The following is an 18,979-nucleotide window of genomic DNA, read 5'->3' on the forward strand; positions in this document are numbered from 1 at the left end:
ATCAAGAGACTCCACAAAAACCCGGCAAGTATGAAAATGCGGCAAGTATGTTCCTGCATGGCACCCATCTGCTAGAGCTGGGGACCAGCTTTCCTCTTATACAGGCCATGTACACTCTGTTTTGCCACAATCCCCACCCACTCCCTATTATCTTACTCCCAACCCACTTCACTCGTTTACTTCATTTGTTTGTGTCTACCCAGGTCCCTTTAGGTATGTGAATTTGTCACCTCTACTTTATTTTTGTTTTATTTTTGAGAGAGAGAGAGAGAGAGAGGGAATGAGTGAGCGCACGAGTGGGGGACGGGGAATGAATCTTAACTGGGCTCTATGTTCAGTGCAGAGCCTGATGCAGGGCTCGATCCCACAACCCTGGGATCATGACCTTAGCTGAAGTCAAGAGTCAGACACTTAACTGACTGAGCCACCCAGGCGCCCCGTGACCTCTACTTTAAATGGCTTCTGAGTTAGGTTCAAAAACAAAGTCTGTTTCCAGTGCATTTACTGAAAGGTGACTTTCCCTCCTAGCTGCCACTCTGAACAGCCCGGCCTGCAAAGGGAAAAAGTCTGAGTCCGAGAGACTTGGGCCCCAGGAGAAGTGTAACACAGATGTGGGCACACTGCACAGTTCCACATGCTGCTACTGACTTGCTGCACGACCTTGGAAGAGTCACTGCACCTCTCCAGGTCTCAGCTTCCACATCTGAAAAAGGAGTTGTTTGGTGTGCCTACCCCACGGGGACCCGTGCGCGTCCTGTGAAATGATGTGGGGAGCAAACTTAGCACGGCGAGCGCTCAGAGTAAGTGCTCGGTCACAGGAGCAGATCATCAAACGTGCGATGCCTGGAAATGAGACAAAGGGGCGTCTGAAGGCAGGACTGTGTCACTTCCCCATGAATCCTGGTGCCCAGCAGAGCACGTGGCACACAGCACGAGGCTCACCAAATATTTGGTGAATTGTCAATAGAACTATGGGCAGAACAACCACGTGGAAAATCACTGTTGTTGGCAGCTGACCTATCTCTTTATGCACCTTTACTCTGAGTCTAGGCCACTCACGAATTACAGAATGACAGTGAAAGTACAACTCTGAGGGGTGCTGGCACTGGCCACCAGAATGCGCGCCAGCTGGGAGCATCAGTTCTGCACACTCAGGAGAAGCAGGGCCCCTGATTAGACTACATTCTGCTCACAGGGAAATAACACAGATTCTTAAGGAGAATATGGTGCCATTTCCAGAAACCCTGTCTTGCAATTTTTATTCTCTCAAACTGAGCCTGAACCTATAGCCTGGAATTTTTAACCAGTATCCTCCAATGCACTAATTATAATAAACCTAATAGTATAGCTAACTACTGTATGAAAATTATAACAAAAATAATTGCTAGGGGCACCCGGGTGGCTCAGTTGGATAAGCATCTGACTTCAGCTCAGGTCATGACCTCATGGTTTGTGGGTTTGAGCCTGGCATCGGGCTCTGTGCTGACAGCTCAGAGCCTGGATCCTGCTTCCGATTCTCCCTCTCTCTCTCTCTCTCTCTCTCTCTCTGCCCCTCTCTCTCAAAAATAAACATTAAAAAAATTATAACAAAAATAATTTGCTAACACTGATGAACACTCACATACATGCCAGCTACTTTACCAAATGCTTGACAAAAATGATCACAAACCTTTCAACAGTCCCATTAGGCAGATTATGTTATTATCCCCATTTTACAGACTAGTAAACTGATGTGGAAAGAGTAAAGTAACTTGCCTGAGGACACACGACGAGCAGCAGGGCCATCTAGGATTGCAACTCACTCTGTGCAGAGCCCCCACCATTAACTCTGAATGATGCTAAGGTGCCGTATGTCTCCCACACTAGAGACAGTAGAGGATAAATCTTGGAAACAAGCCCTTCCCTCGCATCCCAGGACTGCCCTGAAGAGACCAGCCTTCTCCAATCCCTGTCCCTCTCTCCCTGCCTCTTCACAGCCACCTGTTTCTCATGAAGACCTCCACAGGCTTCCAGGATGGACACATCTGGTATTCTGTCTTCGGCTGCTCAGCTCGGAGCAACTTTACCCGCGTCCAGAGGGTGTCCTGCTGCTTCTCCATGCTCCTCTGCACCATGCTGACCAGCATCATGTTCTGGGGTGTTCCCAAGGACCCAGCTGAGCAAAAGATGGACTTGGGTAACTCGCACTGTCATGACGGTCAGGGATAGTGCCATACCATTCCCGAGGTCCCACGACCACCCTCCGATTCAATAATTCAACAAGTACATCAGAAACACCGTTACACTCATTACAGAGGAAGGATACGGGTCAAAATCAGGAAAGGAAAGAGGTGCGTGGGGCTGGGGCAGGGGGAGAGCAGGTACACAGCTTCCAGTTGTCTTCTCCCCACAGGCGATCTGTGACCATGCTCACTCCTCCTGACAATGATGTGTGACAACACACATGGAATACTGCCAACCAGGGACACTCCCCTGAGCCCTGGTATCCAGAGTTTTTTTGGGGCTTGCTCACACAGACACAGCTGACCCCCACATGGCTGACCTTAGCCTCCGGCCCCTCCAGAGGCTGAGGTGATGCTGTGTGGCCAAGGCCCTCACCGCTAATCACTGTTATCATAGACTATAGAGTGTGGCCCAAGACCCCAGGTAAACAAAGGTGTACCTACCGGGCAGAACAACCCAAGAGCTTAGAGGTCACCTCCCAGGAGCCACTCTGGGGCCAGACGTCTCTGTGGGCAATGTGAGTCCTTACCGCACAGCCACCTTCTGGAAGTGGTGGTGGAGAGTCTCCCACTGACCCCTTCCCTCTTCTGTCCTAGGTAAAATTGAATTCACTTGGCAGGAAGTGATGATTGGACTGGAGAGCTCTCTCCTCATGTTCCCCATCAACCTCCTGATCGTTCAGATCTTTCGAAACACTCGTCCTCGGGTCACTAAGGAGCAGAATGCTGGGAAATGGGACAGGGGCTCCCCCAGCCTGGCCCCCTCACTGCAGTCCATGGAGGATGGCCTTCTGACACTTGAAGTGGTGACCAAGGCATGTCTTCAACCTTGGCGGTGGAGGGGTGTTCTAGCCTGGGCAGAAATGGCGGAGGGAGAACTGAGGCCTGAGGCCTGGCGACCCCATGTTGTCTGACAGCATCAGTCACCAAGATTCATCACCTACACACACATGTGTGCACGTGCATGCATGTTTACATGTGCACACGTGCACACACATGTACACCACGTGTGCGTGTATACACATGTATAGGCATCACGCAGGTGCACATGTATACACGCACACACCTACAGACATGTACACGTGTGCATGTACATATACAAAGACATAAACAAACATATACATACACTTGCACACATGTATATGTACACACACGTGCACACAAACATACACAAAAACACCTACATGTATGCACCTACAATTTCTGGGAACCCTGTGTGTACAAAATATTACACCTTTATCATAGAAACCCATGGAAGGGACTCCTTCTGCATTCATGCACCAATAAACATTTACTGAGCACCTACTACATGCCACACTTTGAGAAATACAGCCTGGAATGTATCAGTTCAAATCCTAGAAGAGGGACTCTACAGGTGACAAAATGGAAGCTCAGGGTGGTCCAACGTCACATCTCAGTGGGCAAAGCTGGGATTCAAAGCCAGACTGCCAAGCCCTGGGGTGAATTCTCTTCACCACTATACTGCCCCATCACCTATAGCTCACGTTCCCCTTACCCAACCTGGGCTCACTTGCAGGATATGTGGAGACTCGTCAGCTCCCTGTTTAAAGCTCTGAAGGTGCCAGCACCTGCCTCTGGCTGGGAGTCAGTGACCTTGATGGACATCAACCAACTGTTGGCCTTGGTGGAAGACGTCATCTGTGTGCAGAACATGGTAGGGCAGGAGTCCTGGGAGGAAGCCAAGCAGAGAGAGGACTCTTTGACACTCACTCTTGGGTCTGTACAAGCGGAAGGTAAGTCCTGATGTTTCTGATCTGGGAAAGGGGACCGGGTGGAGACAGGACTTTGGGCTGCATCTGAATCACTAGGGAGTCGAGAAGTCCTATGCAGTATCTCCCACCGACCTCCCCTGCAACCACCTGCCGTCACCTCCCTCTCTGTACACAGGCAACCCCTTTCTTCACAACGCCAAGCTGCCTTCCCGCTAAAGGCCTTCATGTGTGTTTGTCCTTTCATCTAGAATGTGTTTTCTCCTCTCTTAGCTAATTCCCAATCAGGCCTTAGTCTTGGTTTAAGCACTCCTTCCTCAGGGGAGCAGCCCCACCCCCAGTGCCACAACGGGGCCTCCAGACACATACCCTTTAGCCCCTAAGCTTCTCTTGCGTCGCTCTGACAGTGCCTGCTGCCACATCGTGACTTGTGTGAAGAGCTATTTAAAATCTACAGCAACCTTGCTGGAGCGTGAGCTCTGTGAGGTGGGAGCCTGTCCCTGTCCTGTCTCCATCTGTCTCATGCCTGACCCCATGCAACACATAGAAAGCACACAACGAACGTGAGTGGGATGACGTCAGCACAGCAGGTCACGATGGAATGCACAAAGCAGAAAGGCATGTTCTTTCCTATGTGTTAAGGGGAGCATTGGCCACCCTGACAACTCTGGGTATTGGCTCTGCGATTAACGGACTGTGGGATGTGGGGCAGGTTACTTCAATTCTCCACGCCTCAGTTTCCTTTCTGTGAAGTGCTGGGGGGTTCAAAGTCAAACCAGACCCATTTCCAAATGTAAGGGGCAGGGCACAAGATGGTGGACAGGGCAGTAGAAAGACAGTAAAGAACACGGAGTGGCAGCGTGAGAAGTCACTCCTCCATTCTCTTCCAACCCTTCTGGGAGCAAATCTCCGTTTGGTACTTGTGTGTCTTTAACACCCTTTTAATACTGGGTTAATTCTCTGGCAGAAAAACAGCAGGTCTCAAACTCAGAGCTTTTTGAAACAGTATTCCGCTAAAATTTAGTAACATCATTTCATTTTTATTGAGTTCTATATAAGGCACATTATTCTGGTTTGGACTACTCTCTCTGACTCCCCACTTGCCCCTTTTCTGTTCATCTTCCACCCACATCGATGTTGCCAGTGTTTGGAACAGGCTGTCCAATAGAACTTCTCACAGTGCTGGAAATGCTCTGTATCAGTGCCATCCGGTATGACAGCCACTGGCCCCATTTAGCTCCTGAGCACTTGAAATGTGGCTAGTGTGACTAAGGAACTGAATTTTTTAATGGTAATTTTAATTAATTTTAATTTAATTGATGGGGCCAGTGGCTATCATACTGGATAGTGTGGGCTAAGAATGCTGCCATTTTTAACACACAAGGCTGATCACTGTGTAAATCTTGTTTAGAATACAGACACGGAGTCTACAGAATGGGGAATTTGAATTCATAAACTCTTGGTCCCACCACTGATATAGTGAATTAGCTTCTGGCTGAGGCCAGAATCTGCATTTTAACTAGTCACTTAGGCAACTTTCAAGCACACTTCGAGTGTGGAGAGTCAGTGCCCTCAAGACAAGATCCCAACTCCTCACTGTTAACACTTACAGCCCTCATGGCCGGGCCCACGCTGACCCCACGGTCAGCCCCACCTTGACGCCCATGCTCCAGAGAGCTGGGTTTGGGCTGCCTATGAAGGCTGACCCTGCAGGAGCTCCGCTGATGCCTGCACTAGACATCTGGCCTTGAGTCTGGGGCTTGGTCTTCCTAGCAGAGGCCTCAGAACATGGACTCTGGAGCCAGCCAGGTCCCGGGGCTCTCACAGCCGCACCAGCAATTGTGCAACTTTGGGCAAGTTGCTCAACCTGTGACTTGGCTTCCTCCCCTATGAAACAGGAGGATTGATCCATCTAGCCTCTTGGCTCATTTCAAGGACTGAATGAGGTCACAAGACACGTGCTCAGCCTGATATAAAGCAGGTCTTCAGTGGTGTTATGATTGATAGGGAGTGATGGTATCTTCCAGAAACACTGCCTGAGGGCTTGCAACCTGAAGGCTGTTGATGTCAGAACCCGTAGCTGTGGCCTCGGCTAGGCAGACCCAGGAAGGAGGGTGAGGGAGGAGACCTGAGTCAGGGAGACAGAGTCGACATTGCCCCAGACCTTCCCCTGCATCTAGCCCGAGCCCTGCTGCACCTTTCTTCACACGGCAGGTTACCTTCCCGCTCACTTCTCACTGGTGACTGCCGGGGAGCCGTGGGGCAGGGGTGTTCTCTCCTGTCACCTCCCACATCTGGCTTCACGTACCCCTTGCAAAGACAAACGCTGGTCCAGTCGACCTGCGCTCTTTACTGTCCCAGGAGGAGGTGCCCCCGGGTGTCCGCCTCCCAGCTCAGGGTCAGAGACCCAGACCTGGTTCCGCTGGAAGAGGCCATGCGTCCCTTAAATACATGGACAACAGTGGAAATGTCAACGTTGTTTCTTTCTTGCAATGAGTCATTTAAAACAAAAAACATCTTTATGGGTTTTTTGTTTGTTTGACTTTTTAGGAAGCCGAAATGTGAACAAGCCAACTGTGGGAAAACATTCATGAGATTATCAAGGGAATTTGGCCAGTGACTGGCTATTCTGTGCTATTAAGGGATTATCATCACTCGTTTCAAAGGCTGACAGTGACACCGTGGTTTTATTTTTAGAAGCACGCTGTAGCATTATAGCACATCGTAGAAGCACATGGAGAAGCATACTGAGATATTTAGGGACATGACCTGGGCCTTGGAATTTGCTTCAAAATCATCCCTGTGGAGAGAGGGCGGGCTGGGTGCAGGTGAAGCATGAGTGGCCACGAGTTGGTAATCCTGAGCCGTGGGTGTGTACAGGGTCATGTCCTCACACTCTCTGCTTTTGTAGGCTGGACCCTTTTCATGATTAAAAAAAAAAAAAAAAGTTGAAAACAAAAGGCTAAGACCGACACCAGGCAAATCTTGGCAGGAGGCAAATCGTGTATATATCAAAATATTTGCTGATGAGACACCACCATGTCGAGGATTTGCTCTAAAGTATTCCAGAAGAAGAAAAAAGTGGGGGACGTTGGGGGGCGGGGCAGAGACAGAACAAGATTAGCCCACGGTTGGCTCTTGTGGCAGCAAGTGATGGGCATTCATTCTGTTCTCTTCTGCCCATGGGGAAGGAAGCTTTGAGAGCGCCCTTGCTAAAAGGTTAAGAGCAGCCTACGCGTGCTAACTGGCCATGGGAGCCTGGTACCTCTCCCCATCTTTCTGAGCCCAGGTCTCTCACGGCATGGCACACAGCAAGCGCTCGACACAAGAAAGCCGTCACTAACGCGGGCTGTCCGCTCTGTCCTTCGGCACCAACTGAGGCGCTTTCTCTCCCTCGTCCTCCAGAACAGGTGCCACGCCCAAGTGACCCTCGGAAGGACAATGCCTACAGGCGGTGTCTCTACCTTCAGCTGGAGCATATGGAGCAAGAGCTTCAGTTGGTGGGGCCCTGCGGCCTCTCCCAGTGCCAGAGCCACGCCCGGGCCCTCAGCCAGCTGCAGACCCTGAAGGGCCGCCTTGCGGACCGGCTGGGCACCCCACCCCAGGCACACGCCAGGTAATCCACTCCCCCCAGGTGCTGAGTGGGCACCAGAGAAGGGGCCTGCAGAGAGAAGGCAGCCCAGGCAACCTTGGAAGGATGTTCACCCAGATCTTCGCAGGCAGAAGGGATTCAGGATTCCTGCACAAATTCAGGGAGGAAGGCTTTGAACAGGGCAGTTTGCCAAAAGGCAGTTTTCAGCCCTTGGTAGAGCACCTCACAGTGGATAGCCATATTCATGTGGGCAGTTTCCTAACTGTGCACCCTTGGACAAGTCCCTCAACTTCTCTGCGCTTCGGTTTTCTCATCTGTAAAATGGGAATGATAATTCCTATCTCCTAAGTCAAACTTAAAATACATTTTTAGGGGTGCTTGGATGGCTCAGTCAGTTAAGCGTCCAACTCTCATGTTCGTGGGATCAAGCCTCCCATTGTGCTCTTTGCTGGAAGTGCAGATCCTGCTTGGGATTTTCTCTGTCCCTTTCTCTCTGCCCCTATCCTGCTCACGTGTGCACACACTCTCTCTCAAAGATAAAACATTTTTAAAATACATTTTTATTTTTTTTCAACGTTTATTTATTTGTGGGACAGAGAGAGACAGAGCATGAACGGGGGAGGCGCAGAGAGAGAGGGAGACACAGAATCGGAACCAGGCTCCAGGCTCTGAGCCGTCAGCCCAGAGCCCGACGCGGGGCTCGAACTCACAAACCATGAGATCGTGACCTGAGCTGAAGTCGGATGCTTAACCGAATGCGCCACCCAGGCGCCCTAAAATACATTTTTAAAGATAATCAGTGAAATGTGAATATAGACAGGTTATTAGACAACATTAAGGAATTGGTAATTTTGAAAGGTGTGAAAATTTATTACTGTGATTCAGTAAGAAAATGACCATTTTTTAGAAATATTCTGAAGTAATTAGGGATGCTTTTATATTAGGTCTGGAATTTATTTTTAAATATCCCAGAGAGAGAGAGAGAGAGAGAGACAGAGACAGAGAGGAGAGGAGGGAGAGAGAGAGAGAGAGAAAGAGAAGGTAGATGAAATGAGTCTAACAGCCATCCCTTGGCTGTTGAAACTAATTGTTCAGGGTTTGTAGTGCTAACTGATTTTTGTAGGATGAGAAATTTTCATAATAAAAAAACGTGCGGGGCACCTGGGTGGCTCAGTTGGTTCAGCGTCAGACTTCAGCTTAAGTCATGATCTCACGGCTCATGGGATGGAGCCCCATGTCAGGCTCTGCAATGAAGGCACGGAGCCTGCTTTGGATCTTCTGTCCCCCTGTCTCTCTAAGATAAATAAACATTAAAGAAAAGTTTAAAAAATTATATAGTACCAGCCATCTAGGCTTCCCGTGAGTAATGGGAGCAAATCTGTGTAAAGCACCGAATAAACGTGACCTCAGTAGAATAAAAGTATGTAAACCGGATGGAATGTAGAATGAAGCCCTTTGAGGCGGGTACAAGATACAGAGGAGAAAACTGAGGTCTCAGAGGTCAAGGAGCTCAGCCACAGTCATGCAGCTGGTGGGGTGAAGTGACATGTGAACCTGAGCCTGGTAGGTGCGCCACCCTGATCATACCCCCCTCCTTTTCAGCTCCCCGATGGCGAGCAAGCCTCCTCGCGGCCTGCCCTGGTGGTGTCTCCTGGGGGGCTGGCTCCTGGTGGCGGCCACCAGCGGCGTGGCAGCCTTCTTCACCATGCTCTACGGCCTGCACTACGGGCGGGCCAGCTCCCTCAAATGGCTCATCTCCGTGGCCGTCTCCTTCGTGGAGAGTGTGTTTGTCACCCAGCCTCTGAAGGTCAGGCTGTCCCGGTCCCCTGTGCCGACGCTTTCCCTCCTGCCAGCTGACCTGTCCTTAGGCTTCTACCATCCCTTTATCTATTCATTACAAGTTTACACAGCACCTGGTTGGCAATGATGACATTAACTGCCAAGACAATCCGAGTTTGGGGACAGAGGCTCTGGGACTGAGACTCTAGGCCAGGCCTAGAGGCTTACCAAGATGTGGTACGTCCCCGTCACAGTCACCCTCAGGAGGGTCCTTGCCTCCGTTTTATGAGAACCCAAGGTTAGGAAGGTAAGGTCACAAAATCCTGCCCTAGGGCACATGTGTAAAATATGAATAAAACCGTATTTCCTCAGTTCTAAGATCCTTTTAACTGTGAGACAGGCTAGCAATTTACAAGAACTTTACCTTCAGAAAAGAAAAATACCAAGTCATTAAATGTGTGCATCAATTGGAAGATGCACTCCTATTTCTGAAATGTAAAGTTACTACCAGAGTTGGAGAAATACTGAGCCCCGGCCTGGAGCGTGGAGCCACAGCTCCCGCTGGACAGAGTCAGGGAGGAGGAATGCTGTGTGTGTCGGGGGAGGTGGGGCACCTGCAAAAGGAGGGGACATTTACAGTGATTCTTTATACTTACAAGATTTGCCAAATCCCTCATCCCCATTTTACCAGTTAGTCCCCAGTTCTGCCCCAAATAGCCTTTATCAGAAGATATAGGGTTCCCTGGGGTGGCCTAGTCCATTAAGTGTCTGACTCCTGATTTTGGCTCAGGTCAGTATCTCACGGTTCGTGGGTTCGTGCCCCGAGTGGGGCTCTGTGCTGACATTCTCTTTCTCTCTCCCTCTCTCTGCCCCTCCCCTGCATGTGCCCGTGAATCAATGCAGGAGGAAGGAGGGAGGGGTGGAGGGAGGAGGAAGATGTAACTCAGTACTTGAGGTAGTAGGAGAGATAAGAGAGAGCTCTGGCAGCAGCAGGGCGCAGGCGGAAAGGCTTTGGTCTGAAAAGTACGGAAAGCCCAAGATTCACTATCTCTGCCTGCTTGGTGGCCAGGTGCTGCCACCCCCCTCCGCCCCGCGCCTCATAGCCGCGCCTCATAGCCGCGCCCCCTCCTGGCACAGGATGGGCTGGTTCCCACTTGACTTCCCCAGAGCAAGGTTTCTACAGATTTGACCCGGATCCTGACTCCTCCCAGATCAGGACTTGATAGGTGCCAGCTCGGGCCTGGGATTCACAATGGGTGTTTCCCAGGTGCTGGGCTTTGCTGCCTTCTTCGCGTTGGTTTTAAAGAAAGTGGAGGATGAGGACGAGCCCGTGGCCTCCCTCCCAGGACATCCGTCTGGCCCAGGTAATGGTGCACAGGTAGAGGCAGGGACCTGGAAACTGATGAGGCTGAGCCCTACAGGGCCCAGCCGCTGACCTTCTTGCTCCAACATTCCTTCACCCCTGATTGGGGAAGTACCCCTGACCCATCCAAAAACAAATGACTCCTTCCCTGTCTCCAGGGCAACCTTGTTTCTTCTCTACCCCAGCCCTCTCTCTTACGCCCAAGCAGGACCCCTTTGCCAAAAGAGGCCCCTTGGGGGCCGTGCTCTGCATGGCCATCTTCTCTGTGTAATCCCAAGAAAGCAGCTTTCTCCCCCAAGGCCCAGGCCCCTGGCCTTTAGAATGAAAACCAAAACAGAACACGCTTGCAGATGGGCTGCAAAGAGTTCCAGGACAAGGGTCTGCAAGCTACAGCCCAGGGCACAAATGGAGCCCACTGCTTGTTTTGGTAAACAAAGTTTTATTGGAACAGAGCCATGCTGACCCTTGTGGGAGGAGGGCCACGGAGCAGCACCTTTCCCTGCAACCTGATATCTCACTTCCCAACCCACACTCCAGAGAATGCCTACAACAAGACCATCACACAAAACAAGCAAACAGAACAGGATCAACACTCTAATAGTCCCACGCAGAGACTCTGACTTTCAGGGAAAAGAAAACACAAACAAATCAACCAAAGACATAGCTACATTCTTGTACAGATGTTATTATACAGCGGGGTTACCTCCTAGAGTATCCTTCCACTCTGGGGTAGGGTTTGCGTTTGTTTTTCTCTTGGTTTTGGCTCTGCAGATCCAAAAGGTCCATTAAAATCTTCTCCCCAAGATAAAAGAGTAATTTTTGTCCAAGGAGACACCAGCTTCCAGAACAATTAAATATTCATTTAGTCATTCCTTTGGCAGCTACTCAGGGAGTACTTGCTGTGTGCCAGGCAGTTCGATGGCTCAGGAACATGATTTACATAAAATCCACTCACTGTAAGTGTGTAATTCACTGATTTTAGTAAATGTATAGAGCTGTGCAACCATCATCTCAATTCAGATTTGGAGCAGCTTCATGACCCTGAAAAGGTTTCCTCTTGACAATTTGAAGCCAATCCCTGCTCCCACCCCAAGCAACACAGCACTGGATGGAGCAGCTTGCCCTTGGAAAGCACAGCCCACTGGGGGAGACGCATTAAACAAGTAAACAACACAAGCAGACATGCAAGTGTGCAATGTGAGAACTTATGGAGAGAACGGGAGAGTGCAGGCCTCTCTGCTGAGGTGGTGCCTCCGTTGGTTCCTGGAGCCTGGTGCAGGGAGGGACTGCACATTGGGCACGTGCAAAGGCCCTGAGGTGGGACAGGGCTTGTCATTTTGTAGGACTACTGACAGTGTAGCCAAAGCATAGGGAATTAGGGGGAGAATGGTTCAAAATGAGGGCAGAGACACCTGGGTGGCTCAGTCGGTTAAGCCTACGACTTCGGCTCAGGTTATGATCTCACAGTTGTGAGATCGAGCCTCTAATTGGCTCTGTGCCAAGCATGGAGCCTGCTTGAGATTCTCTTTCTTCCTCTGCCCCGCACACTCTCTTGTGTGCACTCTCTCTAAGAAAGGAACGAAGAAGGGAGGGAGGAAAAAACAAAATGAGGGCAGAGAGGTGGGTGGGGAGCAGGGCCTTGTAGCACCTGGGTCAATGCTGGGGTTTTGGAGGGCTAAATACGAGAGGCATGATCTATCTTGTGGTTTGAGAAACATTACTATAACTGCTTTTAGGAGACCAGAAGTGTTGGGTCAAATGAACAAAAGACTACTGGAAAGGTCCAGACAACAGATTATAGGTACTGGTAGTGGGGGTGGAAAGAAAGGCATAGATTCAAAAGACAGTGGGGACAATACACCCCTATCAGGATAGCTCAAGTGACAAACGGTGATAATAGCAAATGCTGAAAAGGATGCAGAGAAACTGGACCATTCACACAGTGCTTCTGGGAATGTAAAATGGTACAGTCACTCTGGAAAAGAGTTTGGCAGTTCCTTTCAAATCTAAAAACGGTCTTACCGTATGCCCCAGCGATTACATTTTTGGGCATTTATCCCAGAGACATGAAGACTTATTTTCATGCAGGAATTTGTAGCTACATGTCCACAGCGGGTTCATTTGAAACAGCCAAATGGCCATTCCTAGGAATCTACCAAGAGAAATGAAAATATACGTCCATACCAACACCTGTACATGAACGTTCATAGCAGCATTATTCATAATAGGCAAAACTAGGAAAAATCCAGACATGAGTGGATAAAAACATACAGGAGTATATCCATACCAAAAAAAGGAACTAAATACTAATTACACAACAACATGGATGGACTCCAATCCATTATGCTAAGTGAAAGAAACCAGACACCAGAAACAATGCACTGCATGATTCCATTTATATGAAATACCCAGGAACAAAATCTATAGAGACAGAAAGCAAATTAATGGGGCTGAGGGTGGGAGTGGGGACTGACTTCACGGGGATATGAGGGAACCTTCTGGGTTGATGAAAATGTTGTACAATGAGGTTGTGGTGATGGTTGTACAACTCTATAAATCTACTAAAATCACTGAATTGTAGACTTCCAATGGGAATATTTACGAAAATTACAGCTTAGTAAAGTGGCTTGGAAAAAGAAGATACTTAGTTAGACATGACAGGACTTGGAAATATTAGTTACCCTCCTTCTTCCATCCATCAAAATTTCAGAGCACTGGGATCTATCTCAGAGTCCAAGAGCACGGGGTGGGGGGCGGGGGGAGTGTTGTGCTTTCAGTACGAGGAGAATTCTCCGTGGAAGGAGAAGGGGCAGAATTCTGGGTGTGGGGATGGAGGGGCGGAGGCGTGGAGGGCAGTGTTGGGAAATGGCTCCTGGCTGCAAAAGCAGAGGGCAGCTCCACCGCCCCCTGGGGGACAGTCCTTGTGTCCTTGCTTTCACAGACCCCTCTGCCTTGTTCCGAGCACGAAGGTGCAGCAGAAAGGACATCTACCAGCCACCTCTGGCTACTGACATCGAGAAGATGAAAACTACACACCTCAAGGAACAGAAGGCATTTGCCTTCATCAGAGAAATCTTGGGTAGGCAGCAAGGTCACCCACAAGCAGTCTCCCCACTTGCTGGTTGTCAGCAAAGACTTGAACAGCCAACGGTGCAATCTTTGACAGACCCACACTGCCTCTGGGCCTGTTTTCCTAAATATCAACTCGCCCCAGCTTCTTCCCCCTGCTGAAAATCCTTTGGTGGCCTCACATGAAGCTTAGGGTAAAATCTGAGCTCCCTACTGTGGCTCTGCCCACCCTGGGTCACCTCTTTTGGCCCGTGTGCCCTGAGCTCTGTCACACCGTGTTCTACAGCTCCTGGGACTCCTTGCCCTCTGCAGACCCCAGGCCTTGGCACAGGCTAATCTAACCTGCCTGGAATGTGCCTCCCCTCCTCCCTACCTTTCCTTCTGGCTAATTCCTTATTCTTTTATTCTCAGCCCAAAGAGTGGGTGTCTTCAGAAAAGCTCCCCAAGCTCCTGTTGACCAGGAGCTTCTGTATATCTTAGTCTGGGTTCTCCCATAAGCAGATTTGGGTACAAGCAGTTGGTTGGGGAGGTGATCCCGGGAACCACTGGCAGAGAAAAGGAAAGTACAGAAGAGAGAAGGCGGGCAACAGAAGATGTGGTGACGAGTGGGTTCCATGTGGGAACTGGAGCTCAGTCCTGCTTGGGACCTCTGTGGGAGTATGTAGTACACGGCCCCAAGTTGGCACTCGCAGGTCACTGGTGAGGGCTGCTTCCAGGGAGGACACTGACCCTGCAGCACTCCCAGCCTGCCTTCCCACTGGCTGAGCACATTACGGCCAGACAAATGGAGAGCAGGGAAGCTTGCATAGAAGTAGCAGCATGTACGGAATAAAGAGAGCAAAGGGGTACGGGCGGAGTCCCAATTCATCCCAGGCAGGGGCTGCTGGAATGTATATTCCTAGGCTCTGGACCCAGAGATTCTGGATCAGTAAGGCTCTGCATCCCCCTAAGATTTTGATATGTGGCATCCTAAACGAAATCTTTGTACCTAAAGGGCCCTTACATCACGCTCACCTGTCTACAGGTAACCTCCCTGAGGGCAGGGAACACAACGGTCATTTTCATTGCTCTGTCCTCAGCATTGCAACATGGCAGAGGCCCATTTTTAAAAGACTCTTTTTAAGAAACATTTATGGAGCATAAATTCTGTGCAGGCACTATTTTTAAGTGGTTTATAAATATTAATTTATTGACTCCCTCATCACAACCCTGTGAATAGAACTGTCCCCATTTCACAGACAAGGAGAGTAAGGCAGAGGGGTAAGTCACTTGTGAAAGTCACATGGATAGGAAGTGGCGCAGCCAGGATTGGAACCCAGGCAGGAGGCTTCTGGTCTGTGGACTTTACTCCTTTCTGCTGTCTACGGATTGGTTCCACTGTCACTGGGGGGAGGCGGGGGGGCTGGCGAGTAGCTGGTCTACAAGGCCTTGCTATACGCCATTCTATTTCCTGCCTTGGGCTTGGGACTGGGGCCCCTGTGTGACCAGGGCTATGCCTCCCTTCCCAGCATATCTGGGTTTCCTGTGGATGCTGCTGCTGGTCGCCTACGGGCAGAGGGACCCTAGCACCTACCACTTCAACAGACACCTCGAGCACAGCTTCACCCAAGGCTTTTCGGCCGTGCTGGGCTTCCAGGAGTTCTTCACATGGGCCAACACCACCCTCGTGAGCAACCTGTACAGTCACTACCCAGGTACTCTCCCCTCTCCCAGGACGTGTGTCAGCCCCCTTGTGCATATTCCCGAGAACAGGCACGGGTCACTGTCACCATCAGCATTACAGACAACCGATAACCACAGGGCGATATGCTTTGAAGGAGCGACCCTCAGAGGGCTGTGTGTGCACAAGACGGGAGCCCTAAAGCTCCCTGGGTGCAGAGTGGAGGACTTCCTGAACGAGAGACAACCAAGCACGAATTGGCTACACGGAGGCAGAACCCAGGCAGAAGGGGTAACATGAGAAAAGGCAAGCCTGAAACGCCACAGCACATTCCTGGAATTATAAAGCACTGGGTGTAGGCTAGGAGTTGAGGACCAGTGAGAAGCAAAGCAGGAGACAGAAACAGGGGCAAGATCATGAAGGGCCTCAGAAGTCCACAGTTTATGCCTAGGCAAACAGGAAGCCACTGACAGTTTCTCCACGAGAGAATAACAACCAACTCTGTGTTTAAGAAGGATCATTCTGGAATCATGTGGAAGTTGAAGCAGAGAGTAGTTAGGATGCTAGGGAGAAATGATGGGGCTGATGCAGGAGTGATGGGCTAGGGTGACGGAGAGAGGGGCATGGCTGCAGACAACACTGAAGACGGAGAGTTGACGGGCCTTGTTGACGATTGGGATGTGCGCAGTGAGGGAAAGGGCACAAAGGGTCTCCAAGGTGATGACTGGATGGGGGCCGTACCATTCCTCAAGAGAAGTTATGTGGGAACTGGATGACGCCTAAGTAGGGAGATGGTGGTGAATGTGTCCTATGGTTGGCCATGAACTACTCTTGACTATTTCACGACGGCTACACTGAAGTTCATGTTAGCGTCCAGGCCGGGGAACTTGGAATGCGCGAAAATGATTTTGATGGCCACACTGACCTACTGGATTTTCATCTCCAGGCTTTGTCACTGATGGCAACTCCAGGCTGGTTGGCAGTGCCCACATTCGCCAAGTGAGGGTCCGGGAAAGCTCTTGCTCTCGTGCCCCACAGATGCAGGCTTCTCGTCATGGGTGCCGTGCACCCTACTCCCTGGATGTTGAAGACCTGTCAGACTATGGGGAAGGCTGGAATGCCTCCGCCCTCAACAACAGCAGCGGCCTCTCCCGGGCTTGGCAGTACGAGAGCCAGAGCCAGCGCCGAGGGTATCCCTTCTGGGGCAAACTAACCATGTACCGGGGAGGCGGTTACGTGGCCCCCCTGGGGACCGATCGCAGAAGCACATCGAGGTAAGACTCACTTGATTCACATGTGGCCAAGGAAAGCCAGGTGCTAGAGTCCAGGTCTGATTGGGGGGTGTAGCCAAGTCCATTCACGCTGCTATGGGGAGAGACTGGGGGCCTCTGAAGTATGCAGATGGGATTTCCAGGCCCCTGGACACTGCAGTCTCCCAGGTGGAGGGGAGGTCCCTCTCCAGCACCCTCAGGCTCGTGGGCTGAGTCCGGTGGCCTCGGCTGGAGCCAGTGTAGGGATGGGGAATTCCACCAACCACACAAAGCTGTCCACCACCAGGCAGACGGGAAGCGATTAAGGCTCTTCACCTTACCCAGAATTCTGCTATGCACAGTGAATTACAGGACCAGAGAATAACACAGAGTTTGGAGCATTCACTGTTTTTACGGTAGCAGAAGCAAGCCTGCTCTTTGTCTGAAGGATGCCATCTCACCTTCGTCTCCTGAGGTTGCTCACTATAAACACAGCCTCGAGAAATGGCTTGGGTAAAGCCCAGAGAGGACCCTGCACTCCTGGAACACCCAACATGGTGGTGCAAGGACACGCAGGGCACATGCAGACCACCTCTCCCGGCACACTCGAGGGTTCGAGCGTCAGAGGTGTTAAACCCTGGCACAGTTTCCTGTTAACTTTGCAGACCCAGGCAAGTTAGTGAATCCACGTGAACCTCAGTCTCCTCCCTGTATTCTTACAAAACCGAGGAACACTGGTAACAAATCCCCAAGGAGAACAACTGGCAGGGGACCCCTGGGATTAAGGACAGGTCAGGGATAGTTTCTTTCGGCACAAAAGGTGTTTTCCTGCCACTTGGAACAACTGATACTCTTTCTTCTGTACACCAAGCAGGATACAGACCCACTGGAGACAGGGCATGTTTTAAAATATTTAAAAATAGGTCCATCGTTATTGCTGTCACACACACACACACACACACACACACACACACACACACTTTCTCTTCACAATGTTCCTGACAAGCTGGTGTCAACACCATTGTAGAGGAGGAAACTGAGTCATGGAGAGGTTATTAGTTTGCCTGCAAGGCAGTCAGGGTTTGAACCCAGGTCCATGTAGTACATGCTCTTTCCGCAACAGCAGTGGGCAGGCCTCCAGAAACTGGTCTTATGTGAACTGCCAGCCCAAGAGAGATTTCAACAGCGGCGGCTGACTACCTAAGCTCCTGATTTTCTATGCACTTCCTCTTACTCGGTGATCCTCGAACTTTAAAAAGAATCACAATAAAAAAAAAAAAAAAAAAAAGCATCACAATCCAAGGAAGGGCTCATCAAAGCACAAATCCCCAGGCTCTGCCCCCAGAGTTTCTGTTCTGGGAGATCTGGGGTGGGGCCTGGCAATCTGCATTTCTAACAAGTTTCCACAAGAGGCGGATGCAGTACGGGGACCACACTTGGAGGACCTCTGCTCTGACAGCCAGGAGACCATGGGTGCCAAGACACTGCACCATGGGTGGGAAACTGTGATCACTCCCAGGAGCAGTCCCAAGGCCCTGTGGCCCAGGGTGCGGAGCTGAGTCAGAGGGAAAATTTTCCACAGGAAGCCCTGGCTTTCTCCCGGGGCAGAGCGGGTAGGGAGCCACTGCAGATGGAGATGTCTCTAAATACTCCTCTTCCTACAGAATTCTCCAGTACCTGTTTGACAACACCTGGCTGGACAGCCTGACCAGAGCCGTTTTTGTGGAGTTCACGGTCTACAACGCCAATGTCAATCTGTTCTGCATCATCACTCTGACCCTGGAGACCGGCGCCCTGGGTGGGCAGCCTCGCCTGTGACCCCACTTGCGTTCTGCAAGACAGACGCCCCTCCCTCTGGGCCAGGGCTCCTGACCAGGCTGGGCCTTGGTGCCCCAGGGCCAGAGCTCCAGGGCAAATGGTTGTTTGGGAGATTCGGGGCGGGTCTTGGTTGTCCCCAGGCACCCAAAGGCCAGGCTCCAGGGCTGCACCAGCCTTATTCCTAGTTGCCCTCACTTCTCTCTGGCCTGTCTCCCAAGACACTCTAAGGGAACGCAGTTGGGGTTTGAAAGCATCTCATATTCTTGAGCTTCCCAATCTGGGGGAGGCAGGTTGAGGGGCTGGCAGGGAAGAGCTGGGGAGGGTGCAACCTGGGAACAGATAATTTCATCTAAGATAATACTTTACTACTCTGTACCTCAACCTACAGCATGAAGTACATTTTACATCATATTCCAACACACACAGACACACAAATACACGTAAGACACAAGAGCTTCAAAAACATTTCCCTGAACTAGATGTACTGTGCCCTGAT

General features: G+C 50.6%; 1 protein-coding gene across 1 annotated transcript in view; it reads left to right on the top strand.

The window, feature by feature from the left end:
• Window positions 1–18,979, top strand: part of PKD1L2 (polycystin 1 like 2) — a 95,886-nt gene that overhangs the window by 63,498 nt on the left and 13,409 nt on the right. Inside the window, 10 exon segments of the mRNA XM_030299226.1 lie at window positions 1,977–2,176; window positions 2,820–3,037; window positions 3,760–3,976; window positions 7,358–7,568; window positions 9,147–9,351; window positions 10,591–10,687; window positions 13,628–13,765; window positions 15,264–15,449; window positions 16,362–16,689; window positions 18,330–18,463. Coding sequence (XP_030155086.1) covers window positions 1,977–2,176; window positions 2,820–3,037; window positions 3,760–3,976; window positions 7,358–7,568; window positions 9,147–9,351; window positions 10,591–10,687; window positions 13,628–13,765; window positions 15,264–15,449; window positions 16,362–16,689; window positions 18,330–18,463 — 1,934 coding nt within the window.

This window comes from Lynx canadensis, chromosome E2 (genome assembly GCF_007474595.2).
Source record: "Lynx canadensis isolate LIC74 chromosome E2, mLynCan4.pri.v2, whole genome shotgun sequence".
NCBI lineage: Eukaryota > Metazoa > Chordata > Mammalia > Carnivora > Felidae > Lynx > Lynx canadensis.